General features: G+C 30.1%; 1 protein-coding gene across 1 annotated transcript in view; it reads left to right on the forward strand.

Annotated features, from left to right (window-relative positions):
- Positions 1 to 789: 789 nt before the first annotated feature.
- LOC106680206 (kinesin-like protein KIF20B) overlaps positions 790 to 22,165 on the forward strand; it is a 26,077-nt gene continuing 4,701 nt past the window's right edge. Inside the window, exons 1-16 of the mRNA XM_014419738.3 lie at positions 790 to 1,050; positions 1,138 to 1,208; positions 1,783 to 1,937; positions 5,399 to 5,586; positions 6,833 to 6,869; positions 8,214 to 8,411; positions 8,872 to 9,052; positions 9,115 to 9,243; positions 13,102 to 13,385; positions 14,407 to 14,459; positions 16,374 to 16,468; positions 18,614 to 18,725; positions 19,036 to 19,109; positions 20,312 to 20,393; positions 20,836 to 20,946; positions 21,206 to 21,304. Of these exons, the coding sequence (XP_014275224.3) occupies positions 880 to 1,050; positions 1,138 to 1,208; positions 1,783 to 1,937; positions 5,399 to 5,586; positions 6,833 to 6,869; positions 8,214 to 8,411; positions 8,872 to 9,052; positions 9,115 to 9,243; positions 13,102 to 13,385; positions 14,407 to 14,459; positions 16,374 to 16,468; positions 18,614 to 18,725; positions 19,036 to 19,109; positions 20,312 to 20,393; positions 20,836 to 20,946; positions 21,206 to 21,304 (2,040 nt within the window). The 5' untranslated portion in view covers positions 790 to 879. The remainder of the gene's footprint in view (positions 1,051 to 1,137; positions 1,209 to 1,782; positions 1,938 to 5,398; positions 5,587 to 6,832; positions 6,870 to 8,213; positions 8,412 to 8,871; positions 9,053 to 9,114; positions 9,244 to 13,101; positions 13,386 to 14,406; positions 14,460 to 16,373; positions 16,469 to 18,613; positions 18,726 to 19,035; positions 19,110 to 20,311; positions 20,394 to 20,835; positions 20,947 to 21,205; positions 21,305 to 22,165) is intronic.

The following is a 22,165-nucleotide window of genomic DNA, read 5'->3' on the forward strand; positions in this document are numbered from 1 at the left end:
ACACCCATTTGAAAATAAAACTAATACCTTTTTTGCCAGATGTACAACTATTAAAGCAAATTAGTAATTTATTTAACCTTTTATAACAGGAGATTTTGAGCATTGTATTACGTCGAAATGATTTGTATCTCTCTATGATACCTTGTTGACGAATGAATGCCCTCCATCCTAGAGATTGAATCCGCTTTTGTCTTTGGGTCATTCTCCAAATTCCAAAATATTTTGAAAAAAGTCCAGTGATTAGTTTTAATGCCTTCAGACAATTGTCCTTGATACTTTTCTGAAGTATGCACACACTTATTATTCGAAAAAAAAAATTCAATTGTGTGTACCTGTAAATAAATAATTATTGTGATTGGAGGAGGAAAAAGTGGTTGAAAAGAAGAGCTTTGAATGAGGCAATTGTTTGTGCATGATATAGGGCAGAAGGGATGAAGTTCCAGAGAGAGGAGGGCAGGAGGACAAACATTATTTTATTTTGTTTTAGCATTATTTTGAATTGCTCAAATTACCGGCGTTAGTTGAAACGGTGTTTTGTAATTTATGTTTGCCTTTTATAACATCGCTCGCCCTATCAGAACCAAATAAATTGTTTTTCTTTAATATGAAAGAAAAAAATAATGATAAATCACTAGGAACGACCAAATTCAATAAAATTAATCATGAATTGTCGTAACGTAAATAATCTTGAGGTAATCAGAGAAGATGGAGACTGGATGATTGGCTACTTTAATTCAACCTCTTTGAGAAACTTGGCGCCAAGGTAAAACGGTTTCGAAGTTACGATTGATCTGGAATTCGAAGTTGAGAGTTTTTTGAACTTTGGACTTTTTTAACCAGAGACCTTAGTATAATTAATGTTTGCCAAAGAATATTGAAATGGATGATCTATCCTATATGAAACCGGCTGAACCTGCCAAATTCGGATTTCTAAAAGACCATCATGAATGTGATAGGATTCCTAAATGTTTTAGTTTTTCAGTTGAAGAGAAACTGAGTGATGCGATCCAGGTTTATCTTCGTTTGAAACCAGATGGTGATTTATCAGAAGTTAGTTCGCTACTTCCAGTCGATTTATATTGGATGTGATTCTGTAGATACTTTTAAGATTACTTTTTTTTAATTTTGATTTTTTAGGGTAGTTTTTTATCACTTTCTGAAGAGGAAACAAATTCTCTTCTCCTTAAAAAGAAGTCATTAGTTTCTAAGTAAGTGATTATCTAATTAATAATTTTTATAATGAATATTATAATTATTTAGTTTTATCAAGAAAATACTCTGACTGGTTTTCCTTAGCTGTTATAGATGTCACATATTGTTTTATGTAATATGTTTGATCTGAAATCGTTGCTTTATTTAATTAAATATTTCTGGTTAATACATTTTTTTTCATTGTAATTTTTAGTTTAATGTGTTTTATTCATTTGTATATACACAAAATAGATATAATAAATATAATATACACAAAATAAAACATTCATGTGGAGGAATGTTCATAGATAGGAATTGAGGTAATTAGCATGATATAAAAAAAAAGTATTTTGATGAAACTTTGAAAATCCGAAAGGCATGAGTTTTAAGATTGTAAAGCTTACAGAATTGGTGATGTATCATACTGTTAAGAACTTAATTTAAAACATTCATATTCCTGGATTAAGGTCTATTAGAGTTGTCGTGTCCTTCAAAAACTCATATCCTTCCTTACTGCAGACTGTTCACAAGCCTAATCTTCAATAAGTAACTGAAAAAAGTATATATTTTATTATTTTTTTATCTGTCTAGGTTTTCATTTTCTTACATTTTTAAACCAAATGCTACACAGGAGGAAATTTTTCAAAAAACCACTGAGGATAATCTACGAGATTTCTTCAATGGAAAAAATGCTTTTATTTTTACTTATGGTACCTCTTGTTCTGGGAAGACGTTTACTATTCAAGGTGTGTTAAAGTTATGTATTTTTAATATATATATCTTTCTCAAAGCATGTTAGTAAGCATTAAAAACTATTAATTATCGCTAGTTTTATTGCTAGCATATTGCTAACTATAAAATTAAGATTGGTAAAACCATGAGTGATTTATGACAAAACCTGTTAAAATTATTACTTCAATTTGGCACTGATAAAATTTGAAATAAGGGTTACTTAGTAATTAATCTACTAGAATGTTGGTATTTCAATGTTAATTTTAAAGATCATATTTTTTTAAAAATTATTATTAAGCAAAGAATATTGTAGATCAGGGAGTATAAAACCCTCCCTGACAAAAGACAAAGAGTATGTGTCGCACTAACAGATGAGACTAGTAAAACAGCAAATAGACAAAGGAAACATGGTTGTCCCATGGTCTGAAGCAATGTGTCCAATAACGGTGGTGCTTTATTCATAATTATATTTACAAATTGTTTAGGTTACAAACAAACAATTTTAACCACAAATCAAATAATAAAACTCATTTTCTATTAAAATTTCCTTCTAAAAATATGTTTTATTATTTCCTTTTATTTATTACTTATTTTATTTTTATTTATTATTAGTTTATTTTTTATTTTTAGTGCACACCTATATTAATTTAATGTTTCACAATCACTCCAACCAGTCCTAGTTTCAAATATCCTCCAACTGGTCTTATGTTTTTTTGCAGTTGATTTGGACTTCTCCTTTTTCAACTACATCCAGACTTTTCATAGTCAGGATTATAATATTCGTATATTTTAATATTTGGATCAATAGTAGATTTAACAATATTTGTTGCATCACTAAATCCCTTTTTCTTTCTGGGTTTCTTCTTATTACTAGTATATTTCTTACTTTTTTCTTCTAAATTATCTGCTTCGCTATCCACATTTTTTTCATCAATGTCCCAATTGTAGAATAAATGGATTTGAGTCCTTGTTTTTAAAACAATTAAGTGTTTTGACATAATCTTTATCAGAGACTGCATCTACAATTTCTTTATTATTTAATGTTTGGTGTTGATCTCGTTTCCCTTGTTCTTTAGGTATAGAAACTTGGTCTTCGAGGTCTACATCACTCTCTTCTATACCTCCTTGCTTTTTAATCAGCTTAGTCACAGATAGTCGTTCATTGGGTAATTTTGGAACAATCAAAACATCCTGAAAGTTAGGATTGTTCTCTTTAGCTATATGTCTTCTTTTTAATTTTTCCTCAATGAGTTTTACTGATATTCCTTCCATCTTCCTTTGTTTCTTCAGTTCCTCCATCAACCAGATACCTATTATCAGTTTTAATAGCACATAAGGTAAATTCTGAAGCCAATGATGCTCCCTAGGATGCCAATCATGTTTCCTAGGATTTATTATTTGATTTGTGGTTAAAATTGTTTGTTTGTAACCTAAACAATTTGTAAATATAATTATGAATAAAGCACCACTGTTTTTAGCAACATTGTTTCAGACCATGGGACAGCCATGAGGTCTCCTTTGTCTGTTTGCTGTTTTGCTAGTGGCATCTGTCATTGCAACACATACTCTTTGTCTTTAGTTATCAAACCCTCCCTGATCCATAACAAAGAATTATTAATAATCATAATTACTTCTTATTGAAGTATTCCTATAGTTATATTTGAAACCAACTTGCTCAAATGGAGCAGAGCAGGTCGGAGATTGATATAAGGAGATTTTACCAACTCGTTAACAATAGCGGGAAACCATTTAAGCCATATGTGATTGCATGCAAAGACCAAAATGGAATCTTGCTTATGGGCAAAGATAAGATCCACTCTAGATGGAAGAATCACTCATGACTTTCAATTTGGTTTTCAATACAGTCATTCCACTTCTCACCAACTGGCAAGACTATCGGAATTTATTATTAACGGATTCGACACACCTTTATCAATTAAAGAGACACACCTTGGTAGAGTTCTTAGATTTCCAACAAGCATTCAATCCTTATTCTGGCATTGAGGTCTCCTATATAAACTAAAGAAAGCAGACACTCCAAAATAGCTACATAATATTCTGAGCTCATTCCTCAACGATAGAATATTTTCTGTCAGAATTAATAACAAAAATTCTACCCTTAGACAAATACTTGCCGGTACTCCACAAGGTTTGTCTGTGAAGTCTGGGGAGTGGCATCCTTTACAAAAAGGAAAAAATTACAATCTTTTCAAAACAAAGTCCTAAGAATCGCAGTTAATGATCCTTGGTTCATAAGAAATATCCAATTGCATGGGGAACTACAAATGGAGTCAATAGAGGATTACATCAAAAAATGGTTCATGAAGTTCCACTCCCAGTTGCCAACAATTAAAGGAGCAGTGACCTACAACCTGGGAAACCCAACCTCAACCCGAAGACAGTAGCCCAAGCTGCTGCAGGACATTCTGCTATAAATTCTATATTTATTAATTCATTATTCACACTGCCTCTATTTTACTTATTATTATTATTTTTTTCTCTTCTCTCGTCCTTTTTTCAAATTAACTTGTTTCTTTTTACCATTTGAGGGCAATTGCCTGTTTTGTTAAGTCTACAAATATCATTATTTTTTGTTATTAATTTTACTTTTCTTTTTTATTAAGAATCATTATTCTTTCTATTTATTTTATCTTTCTTTTTTCTTTTAATTATAACATTGTATACAGTTAGGGGTGTCTTTTGTACAAGACTATACCCCCCCCCCCATAATCAACTGTTAAAATAATATATATATAATGTAATGGTTATATCAACCATGTAAGGCCCACCAGGCTGATCTGGTATAAAATAAATTTAAAAAAAAAAATGTTAATATTAGTTTATCAGTCGATCCTTCAGAGTGCTAATTCTCTGATCCATACATTCATCCAAAAGCCAAAATCTTTGGATTTGACTTGTGAATTTCATTTACTCATTTATTATGTGTTTCTATCATGTTATTAACTCTAAAAATCTCGTAGCTGATTCAATTTTTAACCTGATGGAAATCTCTATTCTTGATGATACTGTGTGAATAATTTGCCATAAGTTATTAAGTGATTAAACTGAGGCTGTGGATGTCCAAGCATGTTAACCCACAAACTTGGCATTTTTGTGTTAAAAGCCATGCCAGTTAGAACCCAGCCTGGGTAGGCTGACTTTTATTTCCTGGTGGACCCTCAGTATGAATCTCTGACCTTACCTATCTGGCTAGAACAGTTTGATAATTTGAAGAATAATGTGTCTTTCCTGCCCTATGTCGGAGAACATAAGGACATTAATGTAATTAAATAATAAATTAATTGAACCCCTCATACCTACATTTCTCTTGTCTACTTCCGTGGTATTGTTTGTTGAGAAAACTGTTGTGCCTGCTTTCTTTTATTGAACTTTCCATTTCATTTTTATAAGATGTTTAAATTGTACTTTATTTTGTAATTTTTGACACATATTTGATTCTGAAAACTTATTTCAGGAAAGAAAAAAAACCCTGGCCTTATCCCTAGGATTGTTACTAGAGTATTTGCCACACTTGAAAATTCTATAGATAAATCATGCTATTATTGCCCAGAACGATCCGTATCCGTTGTTGAACTAACTGAAAATGATACATTAGAAAAATGTCTCTTTAAGGAAAAACTATTGAGTAATGCAAGAAATTTTGTGAGTATTTTTTATTTGTTTTGTTATTAAGAATACCAAAATGTATGCTCTAGTGGTTTAAACACATTATTTGTAGTATCAATTATTAAATTTATTTGTATCATTTTTATGCAACCATCTTTAAGAATTGTGAATAAGTTTATAAGTCAAATGTGGCTTTTCAGGAGTGCAATTTTTAAGTTTAAACTCCTTTGTAAAAAAACGAATTTGTATTTAAAAGAAATTAATATTTTTGTGATATACAATATTTTTGGTTCAGATAAATATTTTTATAAATTTATCATCTAGTTGTCTTAATCATTTTTTTAACACAATAGTGAAGATGTGTGATTATGCACATTCCTATCACGTACTTCCTGTTTATCTGACTTATGTAACAAACTCGTGACACCAAGAGCAAGATCTCATCGTACTTAGTCAAATATTCCTGAAATTCTATTGATTCATTTATTATTTTCCAGAAATTCTATTGATTCATTTTTATTTTGTTCCAAAAAAAAAATATCCTATAGTTATGCAATTAATATAGAAATGTTTTTGTTTGTATGGGAAAAAAAAACACTATCATTTGTTATTTCTCTTGTCTAGGATCAATGAATATTAAAATTTTCAAATTGACTTTTGCTCTTGCTAGCTCACCGTACCAACATACAACATGCTAGTAGTATCATTAATAACATTTACCACTTTGATAGAGAATCCTCATCCGTTATAGACTGTTAGCCCTCTATAGTGGTAGATACTGTCAGAAGCGATGCAAGGAAGTAAAACTAGTGATTCTACTTCTATAAATTTTCTTTATTTCATTTGCTAATTGGCCAATATTGGGATTATTTTAATAGATTATGTGTTGGTACAGTAAAACCCCTTTACCTCCTTATAGCTTTTACAGAATTTTGATTGCAAAATATTTTTATTTTTTCCCTGGCCAGTTGTTCCAAAGGACATTTAATGCATGACCAGTGAACCAGGTTCTACTATATATGGGAAAAGCAGCGCTATTAGATGCTTTTCACCATGTAATTTTACCTTTATCCAAATTTATTTTAATTAATAATAATAATTAAATATTTATAATATTTCAGTCACTTACAGTATTCAGTTATCATAGAAAAAAATATTTTTGTAGTTTATGAACTTGATGATTACATTTTTTATTTTTAATCATGATTTAAAATTTCTAATTATTTTTTAAATGTGTAAATGTTTATTAGTATTTCTCTAATTTTATATCTTTAAATTGTAGGTACAGCAGCACTTACCCAAAAATGATGATATTATCTGTAAGTTATAACTAATTTAAAGTTTTATTAATTTAGTTATTTTATTAATGCATCTACCCATAGAGGATCATTAACATACTACACAGGTTTTTTTTTTCTTTACAATTTGAGTACTTTAGATAAATACATTAGTTATATTACATTACATTTTTCTCTATAAAAGATGGCAGAGCTTTGATTTTTTAGAAACTCAAATAATTTTTTCACAGCATTTGTCACACTGGACAGTGGGGATGTGGTACATTCACAGAGGTACCTTGCTGGTCCTGCAGGTCAGTGGGTATAGTCTCTTTAGAAGGTCGGTATGGGTCATGGCTGTATGTACGGGTGGGTATTTGGGCTAAGACTACTTACTGGTTTTAAGGCTATCTTAAATTTTGTCCAACTATCTGAGTACTATTTCCATTTTAATCAATCTTCTGTGCTATCCTCCTTGTCTATTAGCCATTTCTTGAGGAAGTTTGAAATTTTTAATTTTGATTGCCGATCTGTAATGAGGTTTTTGGTATCTATTAGCACTTCTCTAAGTTCTGTTGTATCAGTAAATTGATTTACTAATTTACTGTACATTTTAGTGTTTGTCAACATTAAAATAAATTTTACTAAAATATTGGAAGTTATTGGATATTTTTTCCTGTTTTATTCAATGGACTGCTAGGTTCCCTCTAGGTTAATACCATCCTTTGTACCAGTCATTTTTTTTTTTCGCTAGAAGCCTGAGTAGTTCCTATAAGTGGCAAGTCTTCTAAATTTATATTTTCAAATTCTTCTTGGGGATTTATTATTAGGTTTAGCTCCACAATGGAAGGAGGAGGGCTTGAGTGGCATTGTTTGATCCCATAAGCCACCATAGGCGATATCATTAATCGATAATATTAATCTTTTGCTATTATCAACAGTTTGGTTGGTAAGTTTAATATCTTTTATATTTACCATGATATGGTTATTGTCATCTTGGTTACCAGCTGTTTCTGGAAATCGTCAGAGTTGATGTTGACTTTTGTTTCTGTTAATGTGAAGTGGTTGTCATGATGACTGACTTGGATAAACTGCACGGTGATACTACTGTTAGAAAACATATGATTAGGAGTCTCTAGTAAGGAGTGAATGTATTTGTTTTTTCATTGTCACTACCTATTTCAGAATTTAAATTAATTAATATTAATCATAACTCTTAAAGTCCACTTTAAATGAAGGCAATAATTTAACTAATCAGTGGATAACCTTGTTATTTAAATGCTTTCTTTTTCTCTCTACCATATTCAGCAGTTTCAATAAAGATTTTTCAAATATCTGAAAAATAATTCTTTGAAAATATTTTAATAACTTCCTCTTTTTTTTAAGCATTTGAAGAGTTGGAAATGTTATATAAAACTTCAAAAGGGTTGGAAGATTTTGATCGAGATAATTGTGTTTTTTCAATATGGCTTTCATTTGCTGAAATTTACAATGAAAAAATTTATGACTTGTTTGATCAATCAAAAGATGTAAGGACTCCATTAACTCTTTCAACTGATTTGGATAAACGTGTTTTTATAAAAGGTAAGTTGATATTAACACTTATAATTTTGAAATAATTTATAAGTTGGAGATGTAGAAAATATTCCTTTGGTTTTAATTTTCTCTGATAATTAGATTAACTAACTATTGATAATTAGATTAAAATTGATAATCTATTAATAGCATCTGTTGTAAAGTTTCTGTAAGGCTATATTAATGTTATTGTCAGTGGTATCCATTGGATGGATTAAGCTACATAATAATGAGCTCTCGAATTAACAGAAATTCATTTACTGCTGATCAATGTATTCAATTGACTTGGAATTCTTCACTCATACTATTTGGAGTGATTTGTTTTATTTGGTCCTAGCCATTATCTGTAGCCAGATTTACTTCTTTTTTTTTCAACAAGTTTAAACAATGTTTGTGATATAATGTCAACAATATTCAAATACAAATTTATATTATGTAATTTGGAATTTATCAAATATTTCTTGCCCAGGACTACAGCATATCCATGTTACAACTTTAGAAGAAGCCTACTTTCTTTACTACTATGGCTGTTGCAATCGCAGCATCAATTTTACGGCCTTAAATGAGAGATCCTCTCGATCACATTCTATTTTTACAATAAAAATTCTTGGCCGGCTAAAGGAAAGTAATAACTTCTTCATTTCATCTAGGTAATAAGGTTGAATAGTTTTATTTATAATAGTTTATATTTATCTACTTTATTTATTTTTAGTTTTTCAGTTTGTGATTTAGCTGGTACTGAGCGGTTCAGCAAAACAAGAAATTATGGAACTCGTATGAAGGAGTCTCAGAGTATTAATTCTTCTTTCCTAGTTTTGAACAGATGTTTGAAAATAATACGGTATATATTTTATTATTTTTAGATTTTACCTATTTATTGAATGTATGTATGTAATTTATTAGGACATTTTAAATTATCAAAAATTAAAATTAATTAAAAGTCAATTAGAAATCATGAAAATCGTGATGAATTATTCATTACATCAAGTGATAATTTTTTTTGCTGTCTTTTCATTTATTTTCCAAATCTCTATTATGTTAGTCACTAGGTATAGCTTGATGTAGGCCTAGCATTCTATTAGAAAATGTAATACCGATTGGGGAACTTTACAACAGATATCTAAAGGCGGTGTCCCTCTGGCCATGAGTCCTATCTATAATTAGAATTACTGTGTCTCCGGCAGGTTTGGAAGTTTATTCTCTCAGGCTGAAATAGGGTGTAAATATCCATGTTATCAATAGATCTAAGAAATTTTACATTTGCTAAAACTGTTCATCCTCACCATTGATTTTAATATTTTAAGTACTGTTTTATTTTTGCATATGATTGCCTGTGATTGGTAATCAATACTTTAAAACCATATATTTGAAGCCAAAAAGTAATTTTTTGTGTCACTCCTGTTATTGAAATATTAGAAAGAAGTATACTTTTTTCCTTGCATAATTCATTGCCGTCTTATATATTATGTAGATATTTCTTGGTCTAAAGTGCACCATTTTATTAAGCTATTTAAAACATACACTTTGTTGATTTGGCTAATATCCATTGCCTTGATGGATTAATTCATTCAGAATTCTTAAGGTGTCTATGTAATCCATTCCAAGCATGGTGAACCCTAGACATGTAAACATATCATACCATTACATCATGTGACAGTCTGTTTCATCCTCTGCAGAACACTTGGTTGATATTGTCAAGTTGAGATTATATGTATATATTTGTTAAGTTTACAGTGATGGTGGTTATAATGTTGCCCCATAAATTTCCTGTGGATTACAATATCCATTTGAAGTAACATTTTGGCTCTCAAAGCCTAAATTCAAGACCCTAAAAGCAGCTTAGGATGTTGGAGTATTTTGTCAACAACAAATCATTATTGCTTGCTTGATATACAAATTAATTTGACATAAGGAATTCATATAAGTATGTTCTGATAACTGGTTGGTTCTTCTGTGGTAATGTTGGAAAGATACCATAGACATCAGTGGCTTCTGATTTTAAAGGTGTACATGAGTTAATTGTCTATTGAATTTCAGTTGGTAATAACATTAGCTTTCCCCAATTATCTTTACTAGCACTGCTAACAATTTAATGTAGAATGTTAAAGCCTCTTTCTTCAACGTCCTACGGTTCGGGAGATGGAATCGTGCCACCTAAGTTGTCCAATTATTAGTGTACTTACTTTCAGCATCCTATAGATTCCTTGACTTGTTTGCTTGAAGAGAATATTACTGATTTAACATGTAGAGGGATATTGTTGACCTCAAGACAGAACTTTCTTCAAGCTTGTCTACTGGTTTTCCTGACAAATTTGTGATACTCTGTAATGTTTTCTTGTTGTATCCCATCTTCCAGATCTTTTTACCATATTGAATTACCTCCCACTTAGAATTATTTACTTATTTAGTTTAATGTTTCACCAGGATGCATTCCTGTTAGATGTATTTTGGGAGAAGTTGCTGTTGATGTATGAATTCATCACTTCATTCCTCAATGGTGTGTTTAAGCATTCCTTTTGGATCCATCACTTCCCCTTCCTCCCAACTCCTTTGTACACTTCTGCCCAGACACTGATGTATTTTGTCCTAAATTTGGTAACTCGTCTTCACCACTGAATCTAGGAAGCCTGCCATAGGCAAGGTTAGCATACAGAGCACCAGTTTCTTCCTCCACAGGTCAGATAGCCTTAATTGGAGTTGGGCTTTTACCTTCTTCTTTTAGTGTCTTTTCTGGGTCTCTGTAAGAGGCAGTGAAGCTATCAAAATCGTAACCAATAGTTGAGACTATAGTTGATAATGGTTGGTTCTGGAGGTATATTTACCTTTACAGCAGGATTGGCAACTTCACAAAGAGTGAGGAAGACTCCACACTCACGTTTCTCTCTCTAGTTTTTTGATGTAGTGGTTAGTTATTCCTAAATAAAGTTATTCCTATGGTGGACTATGATTTCAGAATTAGATTTTTCCTAGAAAAGAAAAACACTTTTTGAAACATTCAGATTGTTTTAACTTTCAAAATACTATGTCATTTTTTCCATTTAATAGATATCATTCTTTCCTGTTAATGGTGTTCCCTTGTAACATATTAATTTCATTATTGATATTTAACTGTTTGTTCATTTGTTTTTGCTCTAATAATATCACTTTTACATCTTAAAAATAATTTTATATTCTTTAAAGCAGAATAAATATTGTTCTGAATTGATTTTATAACCGATTTATGATGCTCAGGCATTAAAATTGGGTTATTGGCTGCTTAGGGTTACTGACTACCACCTGTCATGTATGGTGTAAGACAGCTCTCAGTAAGTCTACAATATTTCTAGAGAAGCTATATAGAATAACTTCAGATCAGAGGTGCTGTGAGCAGCAATAATGATTTTATAAACCTCACACCACTTCAACCAGAGGTTGAGGCACTGCTTGATACCATAAATAGGAATGTGATCGCTCATCACCGTGTACGGCCAAATATTCATACGGTAGAACAAAACTCGTTTTGTACAACCCGCAGATACTCATCTGCCTAATGTTTTGGTTTAATTAAAAAAATATTGAAATGGATTTGAAGGACTTGTTGTAATTATTATTGAACACTTTTCTGTATGAGGAGACAGAGGACAAAATGGAAAAAATATTGGAAACCCCCCCAATTCATTAAATAAATTAAATACAATCTTTCTAAACTTAAACAATAGAATATATCTTTACCTAAACTAGTTATTAAAAGATTGTTATGATTTTTTTTTTAGTCAGTTTTGACTACTAAATTTGTACTTTTAAAGAAAAACTCTTCATGTTAAACACATTAGGCCGAACCTTACTTTTTTTATCACGTTAACTGTAGTAGGTACTTATCCTGAGGCCACCACAATACCATTTACTCTGATATACTTAAAATTTCATTGTACAATTGTGAGTAGTAAATAGACTATGAAGTTACTCATTGTAGCTCCAGGAAATAACTCTATTAGATAACTTGTAGTTGGCGTCCTTGGCAATGACTTCCTAGGAGTTTTATCGTAGTTAATTACAGTTACTATAAATAAAATTATGCAAATTTATTGTACAGTAATCGAGGTTATTAGGAAACTACTCTTAAGATTCTGTCTGTCGACAGCGGACTTGGGGTTGAGTAAATATAGGCTCTATATGTGTTCCATTTGGACCTGTGTGGTATAAACCATAACTTGGGCTAAAAGGAAAATCAAGGTGATGCTCACTATGATACAACGTGAAGGTTGCTTACTCCAAGCTGTTTCTGAAGGATATCTGTAGCTAAGTTAAAATTATGTGACAACTGGATCGGACTATCCTATCATGTTTGAAAGGAATAACCCATTATATAGATTCTGGTCACTGTGGACTGTACAAACATTTCTTGAATTCAAAGCTAACTGTTAGTAGCTTCTTCTGGATGAACAGAAATGTTTTTCATGTTATATATAGGAGTGCTTTTTTAAGACACTCATGTTTCACTTGTTTTGGTTTTTATTAAATTATTGACTATATCTAATCCATAGAGGATCACTTGGCTCGCAAAGGCCACAAAGAGGATAGATGGTTTCTCTACTGAAAAAAATAAAATATTTATGTAAAAAGTTGTGTCAAGATTTCTATTTCATTATTTATTTCAAGTATTTTGTTTACAGTATCTATTAGTGTTGTTAGTTTTATCAATTGATTTGTTTTGTTGCAGTGAGAATCAATTACGTGATGCTAAGCAAGTTGTTCCTTATCGTGAATCAAAGCTGACTCAGCTAATCGGCAGCTCTTTCACAACTCATGATACCAATCTTGTAATGATTGTAACTGTAGCTCAGTCACAGAGCTTGAGAGAGGAAACAGAAACAAGTTTAAAATCTTCTGCAATAGCTACTGAGATCAAAGCTATGATTTTAACTCCTGTTAAGAAAAAAAAGAAAACAAGATTTTCTTCAACTTTTTCTCACCTGGACCCAGGTCGTGGTGTCAACTGGAATGGTTTGTTTTTTATTATTTCATAGATTATTTTGACTTTATTATTTATTTTCAATAGGATAAAAGTATAATAATATATGTACAATAAATTTTAACCCTTTGTGGTTTAAGATAAATATCATAAACCCAACTTCTAGGTCTATTTTTACTAACTGGCTGTATTCTTGATAACAGTTATTGCTGTGTCTAACAATAAAACAATGCCAGTTTATAAATGTGGAGCTAAAGGTTATAAAATTAACATCATTAATATAACCAACTCTCTGTTTTATTTGCATGTCTAAATTTTTATATAATCCAACTAGGAAAATATTAGTCTATAAAAATTTGTTTCAATTCATAGAAATTAGACTTCTAATTGACTGATTAGGTTTCAAATTATCCTTATCAGTTTTTGTATGAATTTTACTAGATTAATTATAAATACTTTATTATTTGACCAAAATAATTTAGTTTGTTAAAGAAGACTGTTTCATTCTTACATTATATCCGTTCTCATGGGACCTGTCTGTCCTGACCATATGTTTACTGGAAAACTAAAATTTAAGTAAACCAGTTTTAAACATGTAAAACACTGTTTTTTTTGTGTACTTTCAGGGTCCATTCCAATAATAAATTTATTCAGACGACTTAGCTATAGATATTAGAATTATTGTATTAATTTACTTTTAAATTATGAAGATGATGGTCAGAGGTGTGTTCAAACAAGAACAAAAATAGATAACAACCATTTTTTTTGCCTATGTTTCGCCCAACTTTGTAGAGCTTCATCAGAGCTGTTCAAGTTGTGAGCTTTCGAAACATATATTATATTTAGCATTCTTATTATTATATTTAGTTCATATTCAATGTTTCAAAAGCTCTCAACTTGAACAGCTCTGATGAAGCTCTACAAAGGGGTGAAATGTCGGCAAATAAATAGTTGTTAACTATTTTTGTTCTCTTTTGACCGCATCCCAAATTCTTCATAATTTGAAATAATATAGTCCATTATTTATAAATATAATTTATTTTTACTTTGCAGAGATTGTGACCTCCCACAGGAATAATGTCAATTCTTCATCCCTTCCTTTACAGGTATATTTCTTTGCTTTATTTTACTGGTGATAACTCAGTGTTTAATTATACATATATTTGATTTGTTTTTTATTTCAATTGAAGGGATTGGTATAAGAATATGATAAGCTGCATGATATCAATTTTTTCAGTTCAGCTGTTTCAAAAAATTCTGCAATTCATATTTCATGTTTTATTTAGTTCATATTCTATAATATTAAAGGTAAATATGTTAGAATTATGGTTTTAGACAAACTAACACAATAATCTGATTTACAGAGAAAGTAAGGAACATTTTCATAAAAATTCTAATTATCTTCAAAATTGCTACTTGTCACATTCTTGCTCTGTGGCATTCAATTGTTTTAAACATTTTAATATCAACTAATACTGAATTTTTTAAAATAGTATTTTGCAAGCAATATTATTAAGCATGGAACATTTACATGTAATTCTACAATAATAAATTGTAGAATATCTGCTTTTGTTTGTGGAATATCTTAACAGAAAATATGTATGTGGGGGCTATTGTACTGGGATCACAGTGTATCTCGGATCACTCTTCAGTTTCTTGACAGTTCCTACTATTTAGGGTACAAAACTATGCTTTCATAAAGTTTGCTCCTTAGAGTGCAAGCGTGAGAGTGAAGAAAATAATTCTCTCCCTTTGCTGTTATTTTGATTAAAATAGAAATAAAATATTTTATCTCAAAAAGTAACAACTTAACTTTTTTTTTTTCAAGTTGATGATTCCACATTCTATCTGAATCACTGTTTATTGATAAGTAATTTTCTATACCTTATTCCAGTTTAAAATCTAACCTAGGAAGTTGAGGAGGTTTAATTTGGAAAAAAAAAATATCTTGGTTGAGGACAATATCCTGTATGATATATCAATGCTCAGAGGTACTTGATACAATTATTTAATTATTTGTAAGCATGACACAAACTAAAAGGCATAGTGACCTAGTAGTTGATTGTCCAGAAAAACAGTAACCTAACTTGAGCTAATGAAGTGAAAGTGGATAAAAAAGAATCCTACTGGTCCTGACTTAATGACAAAAGCAGTAAAAGCTGTTACTGTAGACCTGAAAAGTTTCATATCTATAAGAGAAGCTTGTGGAGTTGTGAATGAAAACATCTGGTATAATAAATAAATGTTTAGTACAAAGTTAGGATATCAAGAAGATGCTTTGAGATAAAGAGGAAAATCAGTTACTTTTGTTGAAACATTAAAAAAAAAAAATTTTTTTTTTTTTATTTTTATCATTCACTCCTAAAGACAATACCTGGATCTGTCCTTGAATGTAGGTAGATATTTTGAAGATTCCCTCTGGAAAGGCATTGGAACCAAGATCAGAGTATAAAATTCTCCAAAAGTTGTAGCAACTTAGGATGCTAAACTGGTTGGTAACATGACGTCATCAGAGCACAGAGAGCTAATTACTGCATCGGCCATTATCAATTGTTTTGTTAATCATATGCAGTCACATGATGGGATTTTTTGAGTTTATTGTAACAATTGCGTGTTTATGATCCCAGATATAGTAGGGCATATTACTTGGTAAAGAGAGTTCATCTTGAATTCTTTGATATTAGGCATCATAATCAGGATAAAACCTGGGGACTGCATCTGGTCTATAAAATAATAGGGGACTGTCGGAAACCGCTGGTGTGGGTAGAATACTTAGTAGCCTCACAACTACAGTGGTGCTGGTGTAAATCCGGTCTGGGGAGGTTGACTTTATTTTGTGATAGCTTTTTTGTTTAATTCACTGATCCTAAAATAGCGTATTTTATATTTCATTAAAATATTATCCCTTAGAAATTTCAGTTGCCTACATTAAATTACAATTAGGCATCAAAATAGATAATTTAAAACATATAATAGTAATAACTCTGACTTTGTTGAAGAAATTATTGTTTTTATTATAGGATTCTAATTTAGAAGTTTTGAGGGAATTGGAGAAAGAAAAAAACAGGAGATTAGAAGCAGAAGCAAAATTAGTTGAATTAGAAAAAATGCACAGGTATGCCACCTATTGAATAAATAAATTAGTATCATAATTTAGTGAAGGACCAGAGTGGCCCAATTAATAACGACTACTACTTACTCCCATATATATGTTTTAATTTAGGCTATAGATTGTGAACATTAACTTTTTATTCAACATGGATCAGTCTCTCTACATTATGAACAAATCACTGGCTGCCTTCTGTTTCAGTTTAGATTACAATGACAGACATTTCTATTATCCTCAACATAAACATTCCTTTCGTGGGCGTGGCCTTTTTGGCTAGACATTTGCTTTGAAGGAGGATAGAGCTATGGTGCTCTCTTGTGTTAAAAGTGTTAAAATTTCACAATTACAAATAATAAAATTATTTAATGAAACTAATAATAATATAACTTAGAAGTTCCCTTCATTAAATATATTTTCTTATAGTAGTTATAATACCTAGTTATACCTTTTTATTATCTTAACACTCCTACATTTTAAAAATATGTCACTATATCAACACTAAGTAGTGTTGATAAAGTGAAGAAATTAAATAGAGATTATAAACTAGTAAATGTAATAATTGTGACTGTGGGAATAATGGGTATTTTAGACATTGTAATGAAAATTAATTTATTAGTGCTTAATATTTTCATAATTTAAGAAACTTTATAGAAAATTGACTTATGATAAATAATTGACAAAGACAAAATGGCCTGCAATTATGTTGATTAACAATATTTGGCTGTGATAGTGTAATAAAATCCTTGAAAATGGCAGGAATGGCTGAAACATAGGAGTATTATGATAATAAAAAAGTGTTGACCAAATGGATGTTTTTTTTTATTACTACTAAACAATTCTGTCTCAAACTATAAATTTTATTATATATATTTTCTTATATTTCCATCGGAAACTAATAAAACGAAAAACAACTAATCAAAATAAATGGATAATATAACACAATTTAAATTCTAGTCCAATTATCAATGTACTAGTTCGATTGGTCATACTCAGCAGAGAAAACTTCTATTTAATATTAGCACTCACTGCATTAAATTATTTTTCTGCTTAAATTTATCCGTTGACTTAAGAAATAAGTCCTCCCCATTATTAATAGACTGATAAGAACTCCCTCTTAAGAAATAAGTCCTCCCCATTATTAATAGACTGATAAGAACTCCCTCTGAGAGCTCTCTCATGAGCACACAACTCACTGTTTAAATTGTCTATAGTCCTATCACTCTTGGTCATTAATCTCTAATTTGATTTAAATACAAAATTATCTTGGGGAAGAATGTCTAAAAGTTTGCAAATTAAAAGTATGTCTGGAAGTGATGAAATCTCATCCCCTTCATTTATTTTTTCCAATTCTATCATTAGAGAAATTGGAGAAACTGCATGTATAAATCAATGTTGAAGAGATTTGTCCTCTTCAACACCTTCATAAATTCTGTGACATTATTGCTTATTACATTTACATTATTTCCGAGCCCATTCCACAAACACTTCTATCGAAAATGGACTATATTAATCACTTAACATGCCCTTTTTTTTGTTTGGAATTCCACCTTTGCAAATTTCTTGAAGGCCCTAAATCTTTCAGAAGTCTTTATCATCCTGAGATTAAGGGGGCCATTCTAGTGATGATCCCATGCTAAAGGTAGTCAGGCACTCATATAAATAGTACAATTGAATATTATGAGTTTGAACAGCTATCATGTCAAAGAATAAATTTTATATCATGAAGTTTAGGTTGATAAAGTCAAATTTTCCAAACTATGAGCCTGTATTTTAGCATGAGTAATTGATATAAAGTTTTGTGACGATTATGGAGTACCAAATATTGGAAAACACAGTTTGAAACATTAACAGCTTTTTTGGTTACCAGTTGTGAAGAGTTGAAGATTATGATAAAATCATGAACAAAATGTCTTAATAGTTTAATGCTTGAAAATATATATTATATATGTTTGCAACATATTACCCTTTCTTTTAATTATTTCGTTTATTTTGTTTTTTTATCATATGCTTATATTTGTATACTGATACTAAAAAAACGAAGTTAGACATTGTTTTATACCTTGAGTGGTACCAAAAACTCTATAAAAACTATCACTATTGTTGTTTATACTTTTTAAATGATATGATTTATTTAATTTTTTTTTTTTTTAGGATAGAAATTGAAAGTCTAGTTGATGAACTTAAAAAATTGAGAGAACAGAAAAATACAGATTCAATAAGAATTAAAGAGTTAGAAGCATCCAAAGTTCATCCACAAACAAAAGTACGTATGTTTGAACCAAAAAAAAAATGAACCAGGTATAGTTTTATTTTATATATACAAACAAATAAATAGTTGGTTAACTATTTTTTGTTCCGACCACTTTTGAATTTTATTTTAGGGTTATTTATAAAAGTCTTTCCCTGTAGGCTATAGACAAGCTTTTTCATTCTAAATTGGTTTATATGTATATATTTAAAAAATGCATACATGGTTAGATTGAATTTTTAAATAATTCTGGAATTACATAAATGCATCAATTATAATATTTAGATCTTATTTATTAAATAAAGCCAATTTTATGTATTTTTAGGAACTAGAACTGTTGGAAAAGCAGCAAGAAGAACTTTATGACAAATATATGAATTCAAAAGCTGATATCTTAGGGTAAGTTTTTAATTTACATTTTTAGTCCAGTAGTAATAGAACATTAAATCTACGATCCTGGCAGAAGGGCATTAGAAACAAAGTAAGCTGATTGAGGAAAACAGGGTACCTTTTATGTACTCTGACAACCAAATTGTACAAATTTAAAAGCAGAATATAAAGTAAAAGTAGATACTAAAACTCCTAAACTCTTATAAATGCTTCATTGCTACACTAAAAATATTTCTTTTAAGAGCAATTGTTAATATCAAGTTTTTTTTTTTTTTTTTTCGGCCAAGACTCCCATTGGAGTCCTATACTTTAATGAAATTAAAATTTATTTTACTAAGCAATTTTAAATATTAAAACTGAAAATATTTTATATTAATGACTTCTTTCAACTTTCTTCAGTATAATTTGCTGTTAAACTTAATATTCCCCCCGCCCCCTTACATAAAATATATTTCCAAAAGAATCAAGGTTAATCTTGTAAAACATACATTCACAAGATCTCATAATATTAAAAAAAATTCTCTGAAATTTCAATCCCTTTGTATCAGAAGAAGGTAAAGCCCCTTCAAAAAATCTTGAAAACTTTTTTGTGAAGACAAAATACAGTTATCCCACCACAATAAATGAAAGTGGTCTCTGAACAATTTTTTTCCGGTGCTAAACATTATCATATTTATACCAGATAATAGTTTTGTTTGTTCATTGTTTTATCACCCATCACCCCAAAAAACTTTTTAAAAAATTGTTTTGTAGTTTCTAGAGTTTGAATGTGGAAAGATGAATTCCTTTCATATAACAATGGTTTTTTTTTTTCTTTGCTTTAACTTACTGAAGTATAATGTTTATGGAATATTCGGATTTACATTCTTATTCCATTCATACCAATAACTATAATTAAAAAGGGACTTGGTTTGTTTTTTTCTCCTAAATTTTTGTTACTAAAGGAAGTAGAAATTCTTTTTTTTTTTTGCAACTTTAATACTCTAAATTTAGAACTTTCAACAGGGAAAATAACAAAATTTCAATTAAAATGTTTGATGCATGATACAAGGACAGAATTTATAAGATTTAGTGCATATAACATATCTTGCTTATTTAGCTCATAAATAATTTAAAACATTAACTTTTGAATTTTTGTTTTATACTATTTATATATTTTTGTTCTTTAGTCTTTATTAAGAAGGTAATTTATTTGTTTTGGAATTTCACAGGCTTCAGAAAAAACTTCGTTTGCTGAGAGATGATCATGATCTGCTCAAAGTCAAACATGAAGAATTAGAGTCAACTTGTGAAGTAAGATATATTTTAGTTTAACTTTGAGGTTTGTTTTGATTTTTTCTTTTTTTAATTTAATACTAGCTGTGTTAATCTCATTAAATTTGGATCATGCATGTATGTTTTCTGTTTCATGAGGTACATGACCAAGTACATCTAATTAATCGAAAAACATCCAAAATTTATTAGGAAAAACAAAAGAACTTTGATGTTCTCAGCTGAACTATTTTTACTGTAGTTTCCCAAGCTAGGCCTTTTTTATTTTACAATTTAATTGTCCAAGCCAAGCAATCCACTCTCCTCACTCACCGCCTATGGTGATCTGAGTCAATTAATTTAAACATTACTTGCATAGGACATGTAATAGATAAATTGCCTAGATATTATTATAAGAGTAAGTCCAAAATACCACTAATTTCAACTAATGTAATTTATTTCATGGTATAAATACACTTTATAGGAGCTGGAAGATATGTTAGATGATGCTAAAGAGGAAGTAGAAGAACTTCAAAAAGAAAATAAAGAACTAAATGAAGCAGTGATAGCAAAAGATGAAGCATTGGTTCTCAAAGTGAGTTCACTTTTAATCTGGCTAAAATTTAAGTAACTTTTTTACTGTAGTAATACTTATTGCTCTTGCTTAGTTTGGGTGTTTCATGTTTTTGTAAGATAATCATTAGGTCTGCTTTGAACTAACTGTTTTATACATGCTTAATGAAAAATTGTTGCCATTTTATTAAAGAAGAAACCTAAATAAATTAAATTATAAGATTTCATAAATACTTTTATGATAATTTTATTATCGTTTATCAAACTTTTATTTTTTTTAGGATGAGAGAATCAGCTTTTTAGAAATGGAAATTAATCAGCTTGAAGATAACCTCCAAGACAATGCTGAGGAGAGGGATGTATATGACAAGCTTGTCAAAGTAGGATAATTTCCTCAATAATACAATTGAAACTTATTTTCTTGTTTGTATTTATCTTTCTTTTTAAAAAGATAATCCATTTTTATTTGCTTTATGTATGGAACTTAAATAGGGATGGTTTTCATTTCCTTGCCAATTTATTGTTTATTTAGAAGCAGAAATACGAGATCAGAAGTATTAAAGCTACCTCAAATTGACAATGTCTTTTTATTGGAAAGGTTGAAAAGAACAGAAAAACAAGCTGGCTCGGACATAAACATTTATTTGGCTAATCTAGCAATAAGAAACATAGACATAAAATGAACAAAAGAGTTAGAATAAAAGCAAAATAAAAAGGCCTTTAGCCAAATAAAATTAACTTAATAAATTATAAAAACAAAAATAAATGAATTTACAAAATCAATAGATGTATAAAATAAATACTAGTCGACGGTCAAGAAAAGTTGATTCACTCTGATAGGTCAGGGGAAGATAGTTTGCTGTCAAGATGTGTAAGTTGCCGCTCCGTAGCTATGAACAGAGTTGCAACTTTCAAACTGGTCCAAAGTTCTTTGGCCCACATCTGTACTGGCTTGTCAACAGTTGAAATGTACAAAAGCCAAGATGGCTACACTGGCTCTTATTGAGGGCAGACAGGGTCTGGTTGTTGTTATGAATTATACTAGCCAACTAATTAGCAACAACTCATATTCCAGTTAAAGGCCAAAAACGCAGAAAAGATCTGGTTCCGGATTGTAATGTTGACTAAAACACTCAAAATGTCCCAAAAATTACACGAACCGAATGCTGGTTAAATACTGTGATGGCCACTAATTAGCAGAAACTGATTTATAAGTGAAGATGGTCAGCCTGTTCCTTTGC

Source organism: Halyomorpha halys, unplaced genomic scaffold (assembly GCF_000696795.3).
Source record: "Halyomorpha halys isolate HHAL.00 unplaced genomic scaffold, Hhal_1.1 Scaffold251.1, whole genome shotgun sequence".
Taxonomy (NCBI): Eukaryota; Metazoa; Arthropoda; class Insecta; order Hemiptera; family Pentatomidae; genus Halyomorpha; species Halyomorpha halys.